At 41.1% G+C, this 22,098-nt stretch overlaps 1 protein-coding gene across 4 annotated transcripts in view; it reads left to right on the top strand.

Annotated features, from left to right (window-relative positions):
* Positions 1-22,098, top strand: part of ANO10 (anoctamin 10) — an 88,913-nt gene that overhangs the window by 9,252 nt on the left and 57,563 nt on the right. For all 4 annotated transcript variants that reach the window (XM_033165156.1, XM_033165157.1, XM_033165159.1 and 1 more), the window contains exons 6-11: positions 1,107-1,676; positions 6,161-6,216; positions 7,583-7,657; positions 8,567-8,749; positions 10,625-10,816; positions 11,591-11,719. In XM_033165156.1, coding sequence (XP_033021047.1) covers positions 1,107-1,676; positions 6,161-6,216; positions 7,583-7,657; positions 8,567-8,749; positions 10,625-10,816; positions 11,591-11,719 — 1,205 coding nt within the window. The remainder of the gene's footprint in view (positions 1-1,106; positions 1,677-6,160; positions 6,217-7,582; positions 7,658-8,566; positions 8,750-10,624; positions 10,817-11,590; positions 11,720-22,098) is intronic.

The following is a 22,098-nucleotide window of genomic DNA, read 5'->3' as shown; positions in this document are numbered from 1 at the left end:
CTTCTGGTCTGAAGTGTGCGATTTTATTGGGGCCTCATTACTTCTAAGGCTATGTAAATCAACCTTTGATGTGAGATACAGATTCAAGACCACAGCATACCAGAATTGAGTAAGCAACAAACAAATTGAGAAAGTTCACCAACAAATAGTCTGTGAAGGTACAGAAAAGTAAGTTAGGTCACGTGTTGTAGGGGACCACGAAGCAAAACCAAAGGACGCTAGCCAATCTGTCCTGGAGGAAAATTCCCTCTGATCTGTATGGTTATTACTCTGATCCATCATGGGATTTAGTTTGTCTCATCCTGAGCTTGAGCTAATACAAAATGGGCATTTCACATTGACAGACGTAACGGTGGAATCCCAACCATGTCTAGTCAAAGTACATCTTACTGAATTCAACAGGGCTTATTCCTAGGAAAGTGGAGTTAGGATTGCAGTTCATGTGATTTATGTGTGCTTTTAAAAATTACTGAGCGACGGGAGACTGCCTGAAATTGTCTGCACCTGGGAGCAGTTGCATACAATAGATAAATGTGCAGTTACTTGCCACATGGATTAGGTGTGGAAATACATCCTTTCAGCAGTTGGAAATGGCCTCGAGAAAACTGCTTAGTAATGCCTGATTCATGTGGTGAGCCAGATGATTTTAGGAAGTGGTCCTAATTTACACTTGTTGTTGCGCTTGTAAAGCAACAGCTTAAACTCCGGTATTGCCCTATTTTTGAGGACAAATTATTAAGTACTCCATACATTACACTGTATGTAATACAGTGGTACCTTGATTCCCGAATGGCTTGGCTCCCGAACAAATTGGCTCCCGAATGCCGCAAACCTGGAAGTAAGTGTTCCGGTTTGCAAACATTTTTCGGAGGCCGAACGTCTGACATGGCTTCCGCCTGAGTGCAGGAAGCTCCTGCAGACAATTGGAAGCTGCACCTTGGTTTTTGAACGGTTTTGGGAGTTGAATGGACTCCCGGAACGGATTAAGTTCGAGAACCAAGGTACCACTGTAACCTTTTTATTTTAAAAAATGCCCAACAGCTAATGTAAGCCTGCCAAATTTTGTGTGCATGATACTTACATTTATTCTCTTTGTTTTCCCACAGATGAAATTCGCTGCTATTTTGGCGAAACCATTGCTTTCTATTTTGCCTTTTTGGAGTATATCACATTTGCTTTGGTTCCAATGGCTATCATTGGGATTCCTTATTATATCTTTGATTGGGAAGATTATGACAAGTATGTGCTGTTTGCAGGATTCAACCTGGTTTGGTCTGCTATTATCCTTGAACTCTGGAAGCGGTGTTGTGCTCTAATGGCCTACAGGTGGGGGACACTTTTGATGAAGCGACAGTTTGAGGAGCCCAGGCCAGGGTTTCATGGAGTTTTAGGCATTAATCCTGTGACTGGGAGAGAGGAGCCGGTATACTCTAGCTTCAAAAGACAGTTACGAATTTATTTAGTCTCCTTACCATTTGTGTGCCTTTGCCTCTACTTCTCACTTTATGTCATGATGGTTTACTTTGAATTGGAATACCAGGCGCATTTGTATCATGAAGAGAACCAATCCGAATTAAGCAGCTTAATATTATATGTGCCCAGCATAATTTATGCTGTTGTGATTGAAGTTCTGAACCGCATCTATAGATACGCTGCAGAGTTCTTAACCTCATGGGGTAAGATTTCTCTCTTATTCTCATATGTTGAATCATTTTCTAAGATATTATCGATTCAGTGATCACGTGATAGTTTGGCTATTATGAAAGAACCTCTTTATTATGTGAGCTGTAATACCTACCACTGTGAAGGAAGCTTATTGCAGAAAGATTGCGCTAGAAACAATTTAGAGAAATTTGTTTGTGCCAGATAAGATGTGTGATATAGATAAAAAATTTGTTCAGTCATGTTGACCCCTCAAGAATCCCATCCCCTCCCACTCCCACTTTTAGAAACAGAAAGCTAATACAGATTCTTAAATAATCTGTGGGCCACATTTTAAACAATTAACAGTGAAATCATATATATGTCTACTTAAAAATACGCTCTGTTTAGTTCAGTGACACTTATTCCCACCACCATGCTAACATAGTGGCCTGAACATAGAAAACAAAAACTCAGCCTTTTCTCTCATCTTGGGGTGGAATGAAGCCAGAGCTATGTGATCTGAGGGCTCCATACACTCCTCTCCTAAAATACATTTTATAAAATACAAACTGGCAGCAGTTGTATATTTGTAGGAAGAAAATGTATTAATTGTGCTTCACACGGGAGAGCGCCCTGATTGAATGCTTGCAAAAGTGCAAGGAAGACGCTGTTCGTTCAAGTCTCATGGGCTGCAATCTGACAAGAGGGGTTTCCATGACTGTGCAAAACAGAGGTAGATCTGATCGCTAGACCAGGGCCAGGAGCAATCCAGCATCACCTGAGCTCTGCGAGTGCGGCTTTCTCCCGATTGAAGGGCAGAGTGTTTGAGGACCAGGAAACCAAAATGCTTGTACTACCAATCTTACTGTATGCTTGTGAAACATGGACCAGTTATAAATGCCATCTCCAACTCCTCGAAAGATTACATCAACAGTATCTCCGACAAATGTTACATATCACTTGGGAAGAAAGGCGAACTAATGTCAGTGTACTGGAAGAAAAAAGTGCACCAAGAACTCTGGCCAGTAAATTTCAATGGTGGGAATAAATGATTCTTCAACAGCAATGATTCTTCAACATCAGCTTTGTTGGATTGGTCATGTTGTGGGGATGCCGCGTTATCGTCCTCCAAAACAACTACAGTAGAACCTCTACTTATGACTGCCTCTACTTGGGCCCGATCCAAGTCACGACCGCAGCAAACCCAGAACTAAATGCTGGGTTTGCCGCGCTTCGTGCATGCGCAGAAGCGGCTTCTGCCGCCTGCACATCCACACAATGGCGCTTCTACCAGCAACCTGTTTCACCTAAAGGACGGGCCGCTTTAACGGATTATGGTGTTAAGTAGAGGTTCCACTGTACTCTATTTCGAACTTTAAAATGGAAAGCATAATGCTGGTGGTCAACAAAAGAGGTTTAAAGACACTCTCAAGGCAAATCTAAAAAAATGTAGTATAAACACCGACAACTGGGAAACACTGGCCTGCGAGCACTCCAATTGGAAAACAGCCTTTACACTGTTTCCAGTCAAAACCGGAGAGGTTAGCTTTCTTTTCCTGGGCGCCTGATTATCTGGACAGGCGTCTGTCAGTCACCATGCTTCCCTAGGTGAGGGATGCATTAAAACCCTCCGCCAGCAACACTTACCAACCGCAGGTCACCCTGGCGACGTGTCTTGCCTGTGTGCAGCTCCCGGTCTTGAAACTTTAAAGGTTCAAAAGTAAAAAAAAACTATCTGGAGACAAGCTTGGTCGTTCTTGTTTTTTGAGCAGATGTTTTGTAGAGCCAAAGTGTGCCTCCATGTTGAGAGGTGAAATGGAAAACTGCTGTCAATCGAGGTAAAAAAAAAAAATTCCCCCAAAGAAAACCCAGACAGCATTGAACCAGTAGAAATGCTGGAATGAACTCTGCCGATATCCATTTCGGGGAACCGCAAAAGGAAGAGGGAGAAGCCCTGTCAGCAGTGCTGGGGAGAGGGGAAAGACATCCTAGAATCCTCTGCAACCTGGCCTGATCCTGCAAAGCTGTCCTTCGCCATCCTTACCTGGGCTTCCCTCCTCTTCTGTCTGCCACTTACCTTCTTGAGGTCTCCTGAGTCCCACAAGGTGTTGCTCTAGTAAACTTCGTGGTCTTAAGTTCAGCGGACTGTCCGAGAGCCAGGGTCTCTCTGGGGGGCAAGGGATTTCTTCCCATTTGTGGTCCTCCTGCCGATATCCATTTCGGGGAATGCGTAGACAGAGGAAGAAGACCTGTCAGCAGCACTGGGAAGAGAGGAGAGACTTCCCAGAATCCTCTGCAACCTGGTCTGACCCTGCAAGGCTCTCTTTGGCCACTCTATCTGCTACGTACCACATCCGTGAAGTTTCCAGAATCCCCCAAGGAGTCACTCTCATAACCATCATTGTCTACACTCAGGGAGCTGTCTGAGCTGGCATCCATTTTGGGGAACTGCAGAGGAAGAGGGAGAAGCCCTGTCAGCAGCACTGAGAAGAGGGGAGAGAATGTGTGGCATCTGCTACATCGGAAGCTACAATCAGAGGCTGATGAGAGGGAAGGTGTCAGCGTGAGGAAGAGACAGGCGTGGATCCGAGAGGCAATTTGCGCAAAAGCCTTTCTAGGAGAGTAAAACTTGGGACACAGGCTTGTATCTGACATCAGAGTAGATCTATTGAAATGAATGAGCACGAATAACTGTGACCCATGACTCTGAATGGGTCTACGCTGAGTGGTACCTAATGGGAACCAAGGCACGTTTCCAGAAAGAGGGATTTGAACGGGGGGAGAAAGAGAATAATTATTTTTTATTAATTCATCTGCTATAAACGGCTTCTCAGCTCTTTCCAACCAGTAACACAAACATTAAAATACACAATAAAACATTAAAATACAGGTGAAACTCAAAAAATTAGAATATCATGGAAAAGTCCATTTATGTAAGCAATTGTTTTCATTAGCTACTGGAGTTTAATATATGAGATAGACTCATGACATGCAAAGTGAGATATGTCAAACCTTTGTTTGTTATAATTGTGATGATTATGGCGTACAACTGATGAAAACCCCAAAGTTGAAATTGTTAATTTGAGGTTCTCATCAGCTGTATGCCATAATCATCACAATTATAACAAATAAAGGCTTGACATATCTCGCTTTGGATGCCATGAGTCTATCTCATATATTAGTTTCACCTTTTAAGTTGAATTACTGAAAGAAATGAACCTTTCCACGATATTCTAATTTTTCGAGTTTCACCTGTACAAGGCACCCATAATTGAAACAGCACAATAAAACAAGGACTCAAAGCTCCATTAACAATTGGCAATTACCAAGAGAGATCAGTCCCCTCACCAGTTTCCCGGCCATTGATCTCCAGAATTTGCTGATGCGCAATCTGCATTTCTTGCTTTCTCAAGCAAGGGGAAATTTTTTAAATTTAAGCCTTTTGCGTGGAAGCATCGCTTTTTACCGATTCTGTCCAAGCCACTGACAAACTGCTGGTCCACAGCACCTCAACTGCAAAGGTGGGTTGGGGTTCTGAGGCGACATCACAAACGGGTTCCGGATGTGGGAATATAGTGGGTAGTAGGAGAGGATATATTGATCAAATATTATCCTTCCTAACTCACACTAGTGAGCCATATAGTAGAGCTCATTCCCCTTTACACAACAGGAAGCTAGTTGCAGATTTGTTTGAATCTCTTTAGCTAAGCAATCTAATCTGGCTTTGCCCAGATTGGATTGATCCTGGTAAATCCCCCTTTGTTCCCTCCTAAAAAGAATAAAGACAGGATTCTCCCTTATAAATAATGAAACGTTTACTTACATTCAGTTCACAAGGCTTTGGCTTGTAGTTACAGATACATAGAAAGGTGTGGATTTATCCCAGCAGTGCAGTTAAAGAGAAGCAAGTGGCTCCGAGAGGAGAAAGATGGCAAGAGAGTCCAAAAGAGAGAGATGGCTGCATGACTGAACCTTTTGTTAGGTCTGCTAGGGTCACGCCCTCCTTCCTGGTCACATGCAAAGCATGTGGATGCTCCAGACAGGTGTAACAGGAAGTTCAACTGGCTGGATCAACATCCCCCTGTCTTGTGTCCACTCTAGGGAAACAAGGAATATCGTATTTGACTGCTACAAGGATTACATCCAACATATTTTACCCTGTGCACTTAGTTATATACACATTGCTTTTTATCGAAACAAAATAGAAAAATCTTTTCAGTAGCACCTTAGAGACCAACTGTGTTTGTTCTTGGTATGAGCTTTCATGCATGCACACGAAAGCTCATACCAAGAACAAACACAGTTGGTCTCTAAGGTGCTACTGAAAAGAATTTTCTATTTTGTTTCGACTATGGCAGACCAACACGGCTACCCACCTGTAATTGCTTTTTATCTTTCAATAAAGAATATATAATGATAATGATAACAATAAATTGTGCTTAACATAAATTGCATCTATTGTGCTTTGTATTTATGTATGTTTTGTTAATTGGGATTTTTTTTGGTTAAATTTCAGAAAACCATAGATTGGAGTCTTCATACCAGAATCACTTAGTTCTGAAAGTCCTGGTGGTATGTAGAGTCAGAAATACTTTCTTATTATTTGGGAATAGCTCTTGTCAGGATCCATTGAAATGAGGAGTTTGATCTTTGGCCCCAAACCAATATTTTTTTTAGCAATGTAATGTTTCAAGCAAAACACACTTTCATGTGTGCAGGAATAAACATAAACTCTTACTATTTAAGTGGTGTTTACATGGATTTAAAGAAGGAAAATAATGTATCCTTTAAAGAAAGAATCGTAAGTTCATTTGCAAAAACGGTAGAGTGCTTGTTACCGGAAAGGATTGTTCTGATCAGTGGTGTGAGCTAACAAAGCATAATTTCGTGGATATTGCACAATGTTTTGACTGTTAGTGGAAATCCCTATGGTCTAGTTTAGGATAGTTGTGTGCTCATTCTGCACAAGCTTCATCAAAATAAATGGGGATTGTGTAGGACAAGATTGGGGAAATTGAAGACTATTTCTAAACACACACACCTCTTTCATACATACACCCCTAATTCATATGAATGCACCCCATACTCCTGTACAACCCCCCCATCCTCCACACACAAATCCCACTTATGCATACACCTCCGTTCACATCCCACACAAACATGCGTACATGCACAGGCACAGAACCAGCTGCTAAGGACTGTGAATGGAGGAAGAGAGAGAGCCCTTTCTTTGCTTCCATGCTGCATGCTGCTTCCATGCTGCAGGGAAGACCATTTCTCTTCAGGTAGCATTGAGATGCAGCAAGCTCCTTCTTTCCTGTTGCTCCAGAGCAGTGCGGAGTGGGGAAGGCTGTGGAGACCGAAGTTTAAACTCCTTCCCTACTGCAGTTGATTGGAGATTACACTCAGCAGTGGGAAAGGGAACATGTACCGGTAACCCAGGGCAAATTGCAAGGGCCAGATTCAGAGGCTTGGCACACCAGAGGTCCCCTGGGTGTTAAGATGGGTATGTGGTAGATTAAGTCCATGGTATCCTAAGATCTGTGGGTTTTTGCTGTGTATGTGCAGTAGATAATCGGACATATTTGATATGAATGCTAAAAAACTGATAAGGAAAACTGATTACCCAGATGTGTTCTTCTAGTGCATAATCTGTGGCGTGTAGCTGTTTGACTAAATTATCCAAAATTAGTTGGCAACATCTAGTTCTCTTGACTAGATCAATCTCATTTTCTCTTTGGGAAGTTTATTTTCTAAAATAACAATTGTAGAGGAATCATCACAGGATGGCAGTGCAGCTTGCACGGGGTGGGAGTGGGGGTGGAGGTGAAGGCGAAGAGGCCTTCCTGAGATTATGTCACATGTTCCTTAGCTTTCCCATCTTGAACTGGTACTGAGATGATGGAATTGAATATATATTTCTTTTTTTCTTTTGCAGTTCAACTTTTTAAATTGCTTTGCATCTTTATTCTACATTGCTTTTGTCATGTTTGATATGAAACTTTTGAGACAGGTGAGTGATCTTACATTGTTTCACTTATCTGCTTATCTTAATATCTCCAATATTTTTTATTAATTTACATTAGACTGATTCAAATAATAATTTCAAGCTTGGAAATAGCTTCCAGAAGCTCTGCAGCTGATCTGCTGTGATAGGTAATCCTTAAGACTGAACTTAAGGCTACTGTGCTGTAATGTGAAATAATTGCTTCATGTTTAATATGGCTCTGTGCTTCTTTGCTTTACTCGCTGTACATTGTAGTTACTTGGCTACTCTTGTCAGTCTTGTACAGTGGTACCTCAGGTTACATACGTTTCAGGTTACATACTCCGCTAACCCAGAAATAACGCTTCAGGTTAAGAACTTTGCTTCAGGATAAGAACAGAAATCGTGCTCTGGCGGCGCAGTGGCAGCTGGAGGTCCCATTAGCTAAACTGGTGCTTCAGGTTAAGAAGAGTTTCAGGTTAAGAATGGACCTCCAGAACAAATTAAGTTTTTAACCCAAGGTACCACTGTAGTAGTGTTTAGACTAGAGCTGCATCCTTTTTTTTCAATCAAGTTTGAGATACTCTGGGACAAGTGGGTTGCAAATGATATTTTAGTGTGATTTAGTTTTAAGTCAAATTTCTGGGTCTGTCCTTCCTTTAGTAAACAGCTGACTATGAAATTGTTAACATATTAATGCTAGTGGGAATGAAAATGCTACCAAAATGAGCTGCTTCAGTGATTGCTGACATCCTTATTTCTTCAGATGCAGCCTAAAAAATAGCTTTGCTTCAGTTCAGTATATTGTGGAATTCTTAGATCTGTAGTACTTGTTACACAGGACATGCTCATTAGTTAATTGAATGCAAATATAATACCCTTTTTAAGGACTGCTACAGTCTCATTACATGTTTGCTTTGCTTAATTTTCTTAAAGAGCTTGGCAACTTTGCTGATAACTTCTCAAGTCCTTAATCAATGTGTAGAAGCTGTGCTGCCTTATTGGCTCCAAAAGAGGCGGACCAAGAGTGTGAAGAAAAAGGTGAAAGCATTGGATATAGATACTGACCTGACTTTGTTTGAGCAAGTTAATCTGGAAAAAGGGATGGATACCTATCCGGTAAGTTGACTGTATCCTCTTCCGTGGTTCATTGCATCTGAAAAGTGGAAGCTTAAAAAAACAAAAACAAAACAAATTTGACTATTGGAAATATTTGAAACCTTAATGGAATTTACAGTGGAAATAAATGCCCCCCCAATAGTTAGAAAATAAACATTTTTGTGTTAGTTCAAGCCAGTGGTCTAAAATCATGCTTTATGTTGAGCTCACACCCCCAATCTTTTCCCAGCAGGCAAATCCTAGTGCGTGTGACATAATGGTACCATCAGGACTTTAGGGTCCAGGGCCCAACTCAGCAGGAGGGTTGGCTTACCATAATCTGTCTGTCTGTCTGTTTGTCTGTCTGTCTATCTATCTACAGTCAAACCTTGGTTCCACATCTTACTTCATTTTGAAGTAAGTGAAGCAATCCACATCATATTCCAAAAAGGGAGCTCCCAGTAAGACCGTTCTAAGCTCATCCCATTCACCCGGACCACCTGTTTTACTAGCTTTGCGAGTTTTTGATTTAGGTTTTTGAATAATAAGAATTGTCCAGAGGTTGGGGGTCTTGTACTTGGCCCTGTTCACCAACGTTGGTTCTGTCTGGAGCTCAGACTGCTGGGTAAAGAGGCGAGTTCACAAGGAAGCAGTTTCTCTTTCTGCTGGCTGCTAACACTCTTTAATTGCACCTGGGTGCTGGCTTGTCTGTACCAGGGCTTCAAGGCTAACGACAATGACTTCACTTAATTGGGAAGAATTTTGCAGTTGTGGAGTCACACATACACCCTAGACCAGGCATAGGCAACCTTCGGCTCTCCAGATGTTTTGGACTACAATTCCCATCATCCCTGACAACCGGTCCTGTTAGCTAGGGATCATGGGAGTTGTAGGCCAAAACATCTGGAGAGCCGAAGGTTGCCTATGCCTGCCCTAGACTCTGAGCTCTGGAAAGTTTTGCCCTAGACATTTTCTGATTGGCTGGTTATTAAGTATTACCCATAGGCCATGTGTGATGCCTCACCTTTTCCCTTTGCTTCCCTGACTGTCACCTGTGTTATAGGGCCATGGGTTCATTGTTAATGTATCAGGCTAGACTAGATTAGCCTTTTTGCCTGTTCTGTGATTTCCCAGATAGTCCTTTATTCCTAATAGCATTTTCCTTTCTTATTTTTCCTATGCGATAAGATGGCTTCATTATATGCTGCTATTTTAATTGTGATTAGAAAACATCTACATCTTCATTCTAAACCATTGACCTGTGACTGTATAATTTGGCTTCTTTTGCATGAGGCCCCGGAAGCAGAAAGTGGTACTTCAGCTCTTGCTTCTTGGGATCTTAGGGATGTCTGGAATCTCCTGACTCAGATTGGGTGGACAAACAGCCTTGGGGGCAGCTGTTCTACCTAAAAGCAGTTTGTTTACTCCCTGTGTGTTGGCCGCATTTGACACACCAATAAACATTTATTTGGGCTTTGGGGCAGATTTCCTGACAACAATTAGTAAGGTTTTATTGGGTAAATTTAAAGTTGGGGCAAAAGCACATGCCAAGCACAGTTCTTTAAGAGAGGATGTAATTATTAAAACACCACCTTCCTTCTAACTGGTGATTTATGTTGGACATGGAGCAGTGCTGTGCACAGTCTCTCATGTTTTAAGTGAGTGCCCTCAATGTTCCACACAAGATGAATTAATTAATCTTCAAATGAATAGAAATGAAAATAGGTAGTTGGTGTGTATGCTCTGCTCACGTCAGTCTTACACTCCCCGCTTTTTATTTTACACCTACGCTCTCCACTTTAATATTTCTAAATGGGAAAATACATAGGTCTGCCAGGATCTGTAAAGCTGCTTCTAATCTTGTATTTATGGTTTAAATGTTCTCTTTTCTTCTAGGGTACTTTTGATGATTATCTGGAGTTGTTCTTGCAGTTTGGCTACGTGAGCCTTTTTTCATGCGTCTACCCTTTGGCAGCTGTTTTTGCAGTGCTCAACAACATCACAGAGATGTATTCTGATGCCTTAAAAATGTGCAGGATCTTTAAACGCCCGTTTTCAGAGCCTGCTGCAAATATTGGTGTATGGCAGGTAATCCATTCAGATGCATAATGTTTGAATAACTTTGCCATTTCTTTATTTGTTTCTCTATTTGCCATAGGAATACGTAAGAAGTTAGTCATTTTCTCTCTCTTTTAAGGGTGTAAAAGTGGGATTACCATATTTTTATGTCTAAAAGACGCCCCCAAGACGCCCCCTACTTTGGGGGACTCAGATTTAAGAAAATGGGGGATGTCCCAGAGTATAAGACGCCCCCTAATTTTTGACATTATTTTTTAGGAAAAAAACCTAGTCTTATACATGGAAAAATACGGTAAGTCTATAAAGTATGCCATGAGTTTACAGTAAACTGAGAATTCAGTTAAAAAGCAAGCATAGGTACAAAATGACAGAGACAAGAAATAGACATGTGTGGGGATTTAGCTGTCTAGTATTTAGCTACAGTGTCTTAAGACTGTGCCATAGTTCTTAAAAGAAGTATCTTACTCCCTGCAGATAAGGCAGATTTACACGTTTCTTTTATAGGCTACAGGGCATTCAATTTAGGGTAGAGGTGGGGAACCTGTGGCCCTCCAAACGTTGTTGGACCACAACTCATAGAATTATAGAATGTGATTTTAAGCCATCTTTAGACTGTTTGGGCCGGACTATTAGTGGCAGATTTCATGCAGATACCTGCCCCAAACTTTTGGTTATTGGCACTTTTGAATGTAACAAAGAGGAATATCAGGGCTATTCAGGAGCCTGAGAAAAGAGAACATATTTTTGTTAAAGGAATTCTGGTTCTTTTTCTTTTTGTTTCAGTTGGCTTTTCAAACTATGACTGTCATATCAGTGGTTACCAATTGTGTCCTTATTGGCATGTCACCTCAAGTAAATGGACTCTTCCCAGAATCAAAAATCGAGCTTATCCTAATTGTAGTGTTGGCAGAGGTAAGTTGACAATTTAATTATTTGCTTATGGTGTGTAAGCAGTGCTATTTTTTCTAGAAAAATAGGTGCAGGAACTCCCACTTCTTTTTTGACGAGCAACCCCTAAGGTGGCGGAATTCAGTTCCCTGTTCATAAGAGTTTGTAAGTTCTGTGCATTTCCTTGACTGCTACATCCACCAGCTTATTAGCTAGAGAATCTTACGTATCAGTGCTTTTCAAGCTTTCCTATCTGCTAGGGAACCTTTTATACATGGATAGGTCTATTATAAGATCCCAGCAAGTTGCAGAGGGGGCACACACATAGGAGCTAACTGTGTGCTACTGGGGCAGATCAATGCATTGGAAAACGGTTTGTGCAAGCCAGTTGCCTTGACCAATTGTTGTGGCCAGACATATCCTAGTTTTGGAGTCCAGCTGAAAGTAAAGTAGCTGTCGGGATGGGAAGCAGCAGGTGGGATGAAAAGTCCAGAACTTGCGTCCTTTCTCTTGCTTCAAGTTGCCCAGCTTTCCTGCCACTTTGTGGTATTTTAAGATAAGCTACCTGCAGAAATATGGGACATGGGTGGCGCTGTGGGTTAAACCACAGAGCCTAGGGCTTGCCGATCAGAAGGTCGGCGGTTCAAATCCCCGCGACGGGGTGCGCTCCCGTTGCTTGGTCCCAGCTCCTGCCCACCTAGCAGTTTGAAAGCACGTCAAAGTGCAAGTAGATAAATAGGTACCGCTCCGGCGGGAAGGTAAATGGTGTCTCCGTGCGCTGCTCTGGTTCGCCAGAAGCGGCTTTGTCATGCTGGCCACATGACCCGGAAGCTGTACGCCAGCTCCCTCGGCCATTAACGCGAGATGAGCACTGCAACCCCAGAGTCGGACACGACTGAACCTAATGGTCAGGGGTCCCTTTACCTTTACCTTTTACCTGCAGAAATGCCATCATATGTGGTCAGATTTTCACGGCTTAATGTGAGGTGTGGACAAGGCCTTTGAGATGAGATGATTCTCAAGACTTTCTTCCAAAATACTTTCCTGTTAGTTATTCTGCACTGTTTTCAATCATTTCTTAATCAATGTTCATTATTAAATTCTGTATAATAATATTTAAAAGAACAAGTTGCTTTTGCTTTGAAATTATTTTGCTTTGGAGGCAAAATAAACGTTTTGGCATCACACTGTCGCAAGAGAGACTTACGGAAACAGTAATTTAAGAAACATTAAAAGGGGAACTTGTGGGGTGCTTGGAGGTATGAAAAAGCTTTGGCCTCATAGTATAGTGAGAAAAGGGGAAGCAGTTATAGACAAACACACACTTGCACACACACACACACACACACACACACACACACACATATATTGTGGAATCTTTTGAGGGTCACCAATAAACTTTTTTTCATCAAGTCATCACAGCAGGGGAGGGGGCCCATGGGAGTAGTCAATTATTGTAAAGAAAGGCTATTTTAAAATAATTATGTATTATAAAGCCAAGTTTGAGGGGGCCACAAAAAACCATTGAAGTACCAGATACAATCCATAGGATGTATTTATTATGAGTATCTTAGAAAATTTGCAGCAATAGTGACCAGCAGCTTGAAGGTAACAAATTAGCTGGCTGAGATATCTAGAACAGTGTTTTTCAACCACTGTTCCGCGGCACACTAGTGTGCCGCGAGATGTTGCCTGGTGTGCCGTGGGAAAAATTGAAAAATTCAAGAGAATTACTTTATATATAGTCAATATAGGCACAGAGTTATTTTTTTTAACATTTTCTAATGGTGGTGTGCCTCGTGATTTTTTCCCCTGAAACAAGTGTGCCTTTGCCCAAAAAAGGTTGAAAAACACTGATCTAGAACCCTCTATCTCTGTAGTCTTTTAGTAGAGGATTTTTTGGTTTCCCATAGCATTTTTGACTACAGAAAAATGGAGATATCTGGTAAGACTCTGACTGACTTGCTTCATTCTCTTAAAGAAGTTTGAAAACCTAGAATCATTTGAGAATTAATTAGTAAAGCTGCTCATTGGATTTTTTATTCAGATATTTGTACAGGTGAAACTCAAAAAATTAGAATATCATGGAAAAGTCCATTTATGTAAGCAATTGTTTTCATTAGCTACTGGAATTTAATATATGAGATAGACTCCTGACATGCAAAGCGAGATATGTCAAGCCTTTGTTTGTTATAATTGTGATGATTATGGCGTACAGCTGATGAAAACCCCAAATTAACAATTTCAACTTTGGGGTTTTCATCCGCTGTACGCCATAACCATCACAATTATAACAAACAAAGGCTTGACGTATCTCGCTTTGCATGTCATGAGTTTATCTCATATATTAGTTTCACCTTTTAAGTTGAATTACTAAAAGAAATGAACCTTTCCACGATATTCTAATTTTTCGAGTTTCACCTGTATTTGTTTTCAGAACCAAATAAGTAAAATGCATCTCTGCTTGCATGTTAAGCTCACAGATGGTAAAGTGCAGCTTATGAAAATGAAGCAGTGCTGTGGTTCAGTGGTACATACATGTGAAAAAGAATTATCGGGCGTAATTAATTCAGAATGCTGCAGGAGATTAATCAAAGTCCATGGTGATTTACATTAACACATATTTTCTACTAAGGAGTTTATTTAAAGCTCTAATAGCTCATTTTCACACAATATGAAACACAAAATCTCTCTGTATGTTTGCCTCCATGCTGGACAAGAATTAGAAATTTTAAATTCACACTTTTGGTTTATAAAACCCCCATCTTTGGCTATGATAATTTCTTTGCAGTCCAACTGAAAACTTTCTAAATAGCATCTGAACACTATAAATAGTCCTTGGCACTGTTCACATACAAAACAGTTTGGTAATATGCTGTCGGCTTGCATGCTCCCTCCTCCTCTGCTAGTTCTCTCTGAATTCCTGATTTGGGGGAAAACATAGCTTTTTTCTGGTTTGAGTATTGCTTCAAATTATGATTAGCTGTATACCTGGACATCAGGGAGGGAAATCTGAGCAAGGAAGGTGAGCATGGAGTGCATGAGCTCACGGATTACTCATGTCTTGCCGAACCAGTGGTTTGACATTATATGATAACCAGCTCACTGATTTCCATCTGTATTTTCAATGAAGGTTATTGCACTGGAGCAACAGAAAAGGTATTGGTTCATAAGTCAGCAAATCTGAAATAAGACTTACGTTTAGATTTAAAACAACTAGGACAAATTACCTGGAGTTTGTTTGAAAAGCGAAGTTCTACAAATTGATATACGCTGACGGGAAAACAGATGGAGTTTAGTTGTAAGCATGTTGTGGCTGGTTGGTTTGGGTTTCTTTCTTTCTGAATTTAGTATCATTGGAAATGATGAAAATTAGTTAACAGCACACCCCCCCCCAATTATCTTTGGATCTTGCAGACTATAACAATAAGATTCTGCAGTACTCTACTAATTTTTCAGAGTCCCCCCCCCCCAAAAAAAAATTTATTTTGAATTTTAGCCCTCTCTAATGGAGGAAATTATATCATAAAGGCTGCTACAGTGATCGCAAATTGCTTGCTTGCCCATGGTCAGGGATCAGGAATGCTAGCTGGGACCTAGTGATCAGTGATAAAAATCTCCAAAAGATAAATTATGCTTTGTATTCATTCAGAGTTTTGTACACTGCCATCTTGTGGTGAATTAACACAATTAATGGAAAGTATTTGCCTTGCAGTATGGTCTCTTTAAAAATAATGCATTAAAGCAGCATTTCCCAACCTTTTTCCGACCGTGGCCCCCTTCCAACCTTGTTTCCTTCCTGTGGCCCCCCATGGGCATAGCCAGGGGTGGGCAGCTGCCCCACCAAATAAGTAAAAATAAACAAAAAACAATACAAATCTGAGGTTCTAACCCCCCCTCTAACAAAAGCCTGTCCCGCCCCACAAAAATCCTGGCTATGCCTGTGTCCCCTCCCACCCCGTCCTACTTGTAGAAAAGGTAACTATTTAAAATGCTTTGTTTGTAAACAGAACATGCTTTTTATAATTTTTATAATTTATACACAATACAATTGCATAAAATGATAGGAACATAATGAAATATTGTTGAAGCTGAAAAATATAGCAACATAGAATCACAGAGCTGGGAGGAACCCCAAGGGTCATATTCTAGTGCAGCCCTCTGCAACATAGAGAACTCAGCTAAAGCATTCATGACAGATGGCCACCCACCGTCTTCTTAGAAACCTCCAAGGAAGGAGAGTCCAGAACGTCCCAAGGAAGATCCATCTTCCATGTGTTATAAAAAGTAAACAACACTTACTGTATATTCTGGCGTATAAGACTACTTTTTAATCCAGGAAAATATTCTCAAAAGTTGGGGGTCGTCTTATACGCCGGGTGGAGAATCTGCGGTCGTGTATATCTCAAACTGTATTTTAACTGGAAAAATTGGGGGTCGTCTTATACGCCGGAAAAATACGGTATTTCACCCAAGTTATTTGACACAGAGGGGGGAACCTACAGATACAGTCCATAAGGCTCACAGGGAGTTCTATATATATGGGATAATTTTAAATAGCAAGTGGTCCTCACTGACCTGGTGCAAAAAGATCTTGTCATCCAGAGGAGCCCTGGCTGCCTAGATAAAACACTATAGCCCCACACGCCTTTACCTGGGAGCGCACTGAACTCAGTGTGGCTTTCTTCTGAGTAGACACTTGGTTATTTACTAGATGCAAGTCAACAGCACCAGACAACTCCGCTCAGCTAGGCACTGGGGTGGATTTCACCCTACGCCTTGCAGAACCAGGGCATCACACTTACCTGACCTGGGGGTTCTAGATCACAGGCTCTACTGTGGTCACAATGGAAGCCTTGGTGATCACTCTTTCCCACCAGAAACAAACCAGGACTGTTCCCAACAAAATGCATGTGGCAAAAAGGAGCGCTAGTCCCTGGTGAACTGCTCCCTTACCAGCCAATCAGGATTTTAAAAAAAGTTTCCCCCCCTTCACTTCTTACTTCCCTCTGTGGCCCCCGCAGCCTCATGCTATGGCCCTCCATTTACGCAATTTTCACCTGGGGCCCCCTTGGAATATCCTGGGGGCCATATCAGTAATTGACCTCCTTTGTAATGTTTTATTTTGAAATCTTTAAGATAATATTTTAGTTTTCTGTTATGTTGCTTTGACTGTATACTCTACATTTGACTTTCTTCAGATTGTTTTATTTATGTTTTATTGATTTAGTATGCTGTAAACTGCTTTGAGATTTTTCTTAAAAATATAAAGCGGTATAGAAATTTAAAAAAATAAATAAATAAAAATAAATATGGCCCCCGATTGTGAAACACTGCATGAAGGGCTCGCCTACACTTCTACTTGACCTGCCATTTTCCCATGAGAAAACCCAATCTTTTGTCTCTGACTCACAGCAGATTTCAATGTGATTTCTGTGGGTTGACCTTTTCTCCCGATTCAGCGCTGAAGAGCAGGTTTTCCTGGGGAAAGTGGTGGTGCAAATGGAAAACGGCTCAGATCCGTGTCCAGAAAGCACATGACAAGCAGAAATGTTGAAGAGCCCCTGCTCACCTTTCCTTTAAACAGTCATTACCTTTGACTCCTTTGACCCTCAGGGATTCCCCCTTGACTAAAGGACGTTGGGCATAGGCCCATGACATAAATTGGAATAAAACTGGCATAGGATAAATTATATGGATAGATACGCCTGGGCAAATTAAGATGGTGAGTGGCTGGGTTATTACCCTGTACCTGTAAGCAAAGTAAAGCAATACTTTGTTTTTAAGGGAGAAGGAAAGGGGCAGGAGTTCTGGGGCCTGTCACAAAGTATCTGGGAATTGGCTCTTCGCGGCCATTCCCAATAACTAGGTTTTCTTAGTTGCCGCAATACTATCAGTGGAATGTTTAATTGAAATATTTAAGGCCTGATCCTACTAATCTTGTTTAGATTCCATTGACTTAATTGGGTTTGTCTCTGGTGTAAGTGCCTTGATAATTTCAATGTATGCAATTATTGCCCGGTTAGTTGAACATAAACATTTCATTTGTCACGATCCAGGAGGAAGGCCAATTACTGCACTATTGAAACAGTTCGTTCCTCTCCGCTAAGGCTCCATCCACATTATCTGCCATGTTTTAATAGGCAGGAGAGGGAGTGTGGGCTGTGCTTGCATCGACTGCAGGTGGTGGTTCGGTACAGGAGGAAACAGGAGAAGTGGCAGTGAAATGGGGAAATTATATGGTACTCCACATCAGTTGTTGAGCTTTGGTGCACACCACAACAGTGCAATTGTGGTTGGCAAGGAAGAAGTGGACCCTGATTTGGGGCTTAGAATTTGGATACACTTTATTCATTATTTACAATTAAGAAATGAGTGGCTGGTGCAGGACTGTTTCTCCCCCACCTCAAACTTTACCTGAAGAAATGGCCTGGTTATCCACACCCCATATCTGCTCTGGGTCCAAGACTTTGGATCAGCCCCAACCTGAGACCAACTGGATCTGGGCCCCCAAATCAATTGGGGGGGGCTGCCCTAATGTTTGTTTTATATGCTAATCAAGTGTAAGGTCGTAGAGTGTGGGGGTGAGGGAGATACTGCGTCTTCTTCACCGCCACCCCAAATGTGGGCTTAATCAAGAGTTTTGAAACCCTTATTGAACTTACAGTTGGGAGGGGGTGGAGAAAATAGATGCATCCTCCCCACCTCCCATTGTGCTGCAGAGACCAGGAATCGAACCTTCTGCTCACTAGCTGGTGAGCGGACAATGCAGTCCTGCTCATCTTAGCTTTGGCTTATGTGTTCTCCTGCTGGGAACATGCACAAGCAGTTAAAGAGCAATGTGGGGCTGTTTGAAAGCTCCCTTACAAGCAACACCATACTGCTTTTTGATGTAGATGCCTGCCTTACACACGCACACACACACACACACACACACACACACACCCCTGCTAAGCCCTGGCTATATTTTAATTTTTTTTTTCATTTTTAGCCTTAACAGTTAACATCACAAATAAATCATAACCATATACACATAGGATTCTCTGAATCCCTGGACTTCCCTTCACCCCTCCATGGTTTCCATAGTTATTCTTTTCCAACTGCGTCATATAATGTTCTCCATATTTTCTTAACACTCATTATTCATTCTCGTTACTTTGCAAGTGTTTTTTGAAATCCTGCCAATGTTTTTGGTTGTTTACAGTGTTTTGGTTTGTGCTTGACCCAAATCCAGTGTACAGCCCAACTTGGGTGCTATTCTGAAGCTTGAAGATTTTGACTGCAGTGAAACCCTTTTTCTAGACATATGGTTAGGCTAAGAGCAGGTCCCTTTTCTAGCATGTGCCCAGATCTGCTGGACATTCCCATTCCACATTATACAGCTGCTAATTAGAGGCAGCTCCCTACTTATGGGGAAGCCCCTGTCTTTCTGCTAAGAGTGTTAGGAAAGTCCCCCCCCCCAATAATAATTTATTGACAGCTGCATGAATTATGATACAGTGGTGCCCCGCTAGACGAATGCCTCGCTAGACGAATGCCTCGCTAGACAAACGGCATTCGTCTAGCGGAAGCTGCCCCGCTAGACGAAAAAGTCAATGGGGCTGCTTCGCAAGACAAAAAAAATTTTTTTTTTTTGGCGCGAAAACCTCCGCGCTCCATTGCCGCTTCGCTAGACGAAAAATTCGCTGTACGAAAAAACTCGTAGAACGAATTATTTTCGTCTAGTGGGGCGCCACTGTAGTTAGGGAGGGGAATGGGCAAGCAGAATATAAAATGGAAAAATGGTGTAAAGCGGTGTGAGATATGGCTATTAATGACAAATTAACACGTGCCATTAAGGTAAGATGGGGAATATGCAGGAGAAATGATTTTGAGGAGCTATGGAGGATGTTTGTAAAATTTGTACTGTTAAAACGGAAAGGGGTCAAACCATCGCAAGAGGTGTTGAAATTTTGAGAGGTTGGATAGTTATTATGGAATGGTCTCAGTAGTGGGGTGCACATTTTTATTCTTTTTTATTTATGATTATTACTTTGTCAAAATAAAATAAAAATAACAAAAAAGAGTTTTACGAAAGGTGCATTTTCAACTTAGTTCTCTCCTGACTCACCTCCCGAGTTGTGATGGTTGTTCAGTGCAAAGACCATTGAGAATACTATCCTAACTTACAGAGGACTTAAGGAAGGCTAAAAATGTGCCTATCTGCAGCCAGACATGAGAAAATTCCTTTCTGGCACCCAAATGGAGCAACCAGCTGCAGTCTGGAGTAAGCCTGTTAAGCAAGGGGGAGGCATTGACTGCCAGTGTCCCAAAGAGACTGGGCAACATGAGATGTGCTCATTTGTTTTTAGCTGTCTCTGGCTCAGAACTGCAGTAATGTAGGAGATAATCCTGGAACACTGGGGAATTCCATAATGGCCTTGGGAAACACGATCACAGATGTGTGTTCTTGGTATCCAGTTGTGTGTCAGATCACTGTGACCTCCTTTGACCCTGTACTTGGAATACATCCTACTGTACCGAATGTTGCCCTGGTGAACATGATGCCAAAAGTGTTGGGACGTGACCTAGTTAGTGTTGCCATTAGGGAAGGGAGAGAAATGTGATTCGGTTCCCATTTTAATGCAAAACTAACCGGTTCACATTACCTTAAACAATATATGCACCGCAACACAGCTATCCTTTGAAATGCACACTGTTATGAAATGCACACTTTTTAATTTCATAATGCACTTCCCCAACCAAATGATATGTGTCAACAATTCATATATTAGGGGAAAGTGTGTTTAAAAATGCATATATTAATGAATATCATTAAAATATGCCTTTTATTAGGGGGAATTGCTTGTGAAAAGGTTTATTAGGAGAAATATGCATGAAATGTTAATGAACCTTAAAGAGGACTTTTTTAAAATAAAAAAACCCAAGCTGATGTGGAAATTGAGGAACTGAGCTTAAGATTTGAAAAATGAGAAACGGAATGAAACCAAGATGGACAAATTTGGCCATTCCTAGTTGACATGGGACTGTTGTTTACCCCTTTTCTCGTAATCTCATTTCTCCCTACTTGAGCTAAAGTGATAGCATATGCCGTGCTGTAGGCCAGGCCTCTCCAGAATTGAGCATGCTAAAGAAGTAATTGAGTCGAAGCAAAGACCAGTAGCACTTGGAAGTATGCTAATGAAATATGCTGTAAAACTTTAATTTCAGTGTAATTAGGGACTGTGACATCAACATGATTTATATAGGGATTCTCTTTAAATTCTGTTGTTTTGGGACAATTTAAACGTCTGCTAATTTTGCAAAGCAACTTCTGAAATACAAAATAATTGTCTTTTAAAAATTATATTTTGTTAAGTAGGGTTCTGGAATGAACACACACACACACACACACACACGATTTTTCTGGAATTAATTTAGCAAAATGCATGAAATTGAGTTTTTGAATATATAGGCTTATGGGCTGTCACAATACATTATGAAGTGACTGTCAGAATAAATTATTTACTTATTTTCCCTCCCCGCCAACTGATTCCATTCTGTACTTGAAGAAAGTGTCAATCCAAAGCGTCACTTCTCTGACTGGAGGAAATTAGTCGGGTGGTAATTCTCAGAGGTATTTTTCATTAGCTCTGGTGCTGTGGAAGGGACACAGCATGCAGCTGCTTTCTCTTTTTTATACAGTTAGGTCTTCAAAAGAAGTCACAGGAGACTTCTAATGTGTGCATATAATAAGCTGAATCTGTATAGTGGATAATACAAAGAAGGCACAGCATGCAGCTGCTGAAAATGCGTACCCTATAATACGCTTGATCAAGGTTAACACTAGTCAAAGGAACTGTCATAAGATAAAAATAAGCTATTAGGAGGTGTGTGATAAATGCAAGCTAAAATGAATATTTTGTTTGCTCTTGTTATTACACAGATAGCTTTACATGCATCTTTTTAAAGCCCTCTAAACTCTGCCATCTCAAAATCTCTTGCTACCTCTTCCAGCCAATAACATCACTAATTGACAATGTTGTCAGGATTTCAGATTAAAGAATATGGTCATTTTGTGTACAAAAGTTAGGCACAGAATCTGAAAAAGAATTTAGAAAAGCAACTTTGCAGTCTTCCACACACTTACTTGGGATCAATGGGACTTTGCAAGGTCAATGCGCAGAAGACTGCAGACTAGATCTTCAAATTCCTTGGCATGTCTCTGAAGTGGTGTTGTCTTGCAGTGGTTGCATCTCACCTGTGTCATAAATAAATGGATGCTGTCATTACATATTATAAGACATTGGAAACAGTTATATTGCTAAATTCAGCATCAGTGAAGCCTTTGTGTGAATAATGTGTTCACTTCTGTTTGCCATGCTTCAAGAATGAGAGAGTGAAGCTGGAAAGAATCAAATGAG

This window comes from Lacerta agilis, chromosome 12, assembly GCF_009819535.1.
Source record: "Lacerta agilis isolate rLacAgi1 chromosome 12, rLacAgi1.pri, whole genome shotgun sequence".
NCBI lineage: Eukaryota > Metazoa > Chordata > Lepidosauria > Squamata > Lacertidae > Lacerta > Lacerta agilis.
Note: the sequence above shows the minus strand (reverse complement) of the source record. Positions and strands in the feature narration are given on the sequence as shown.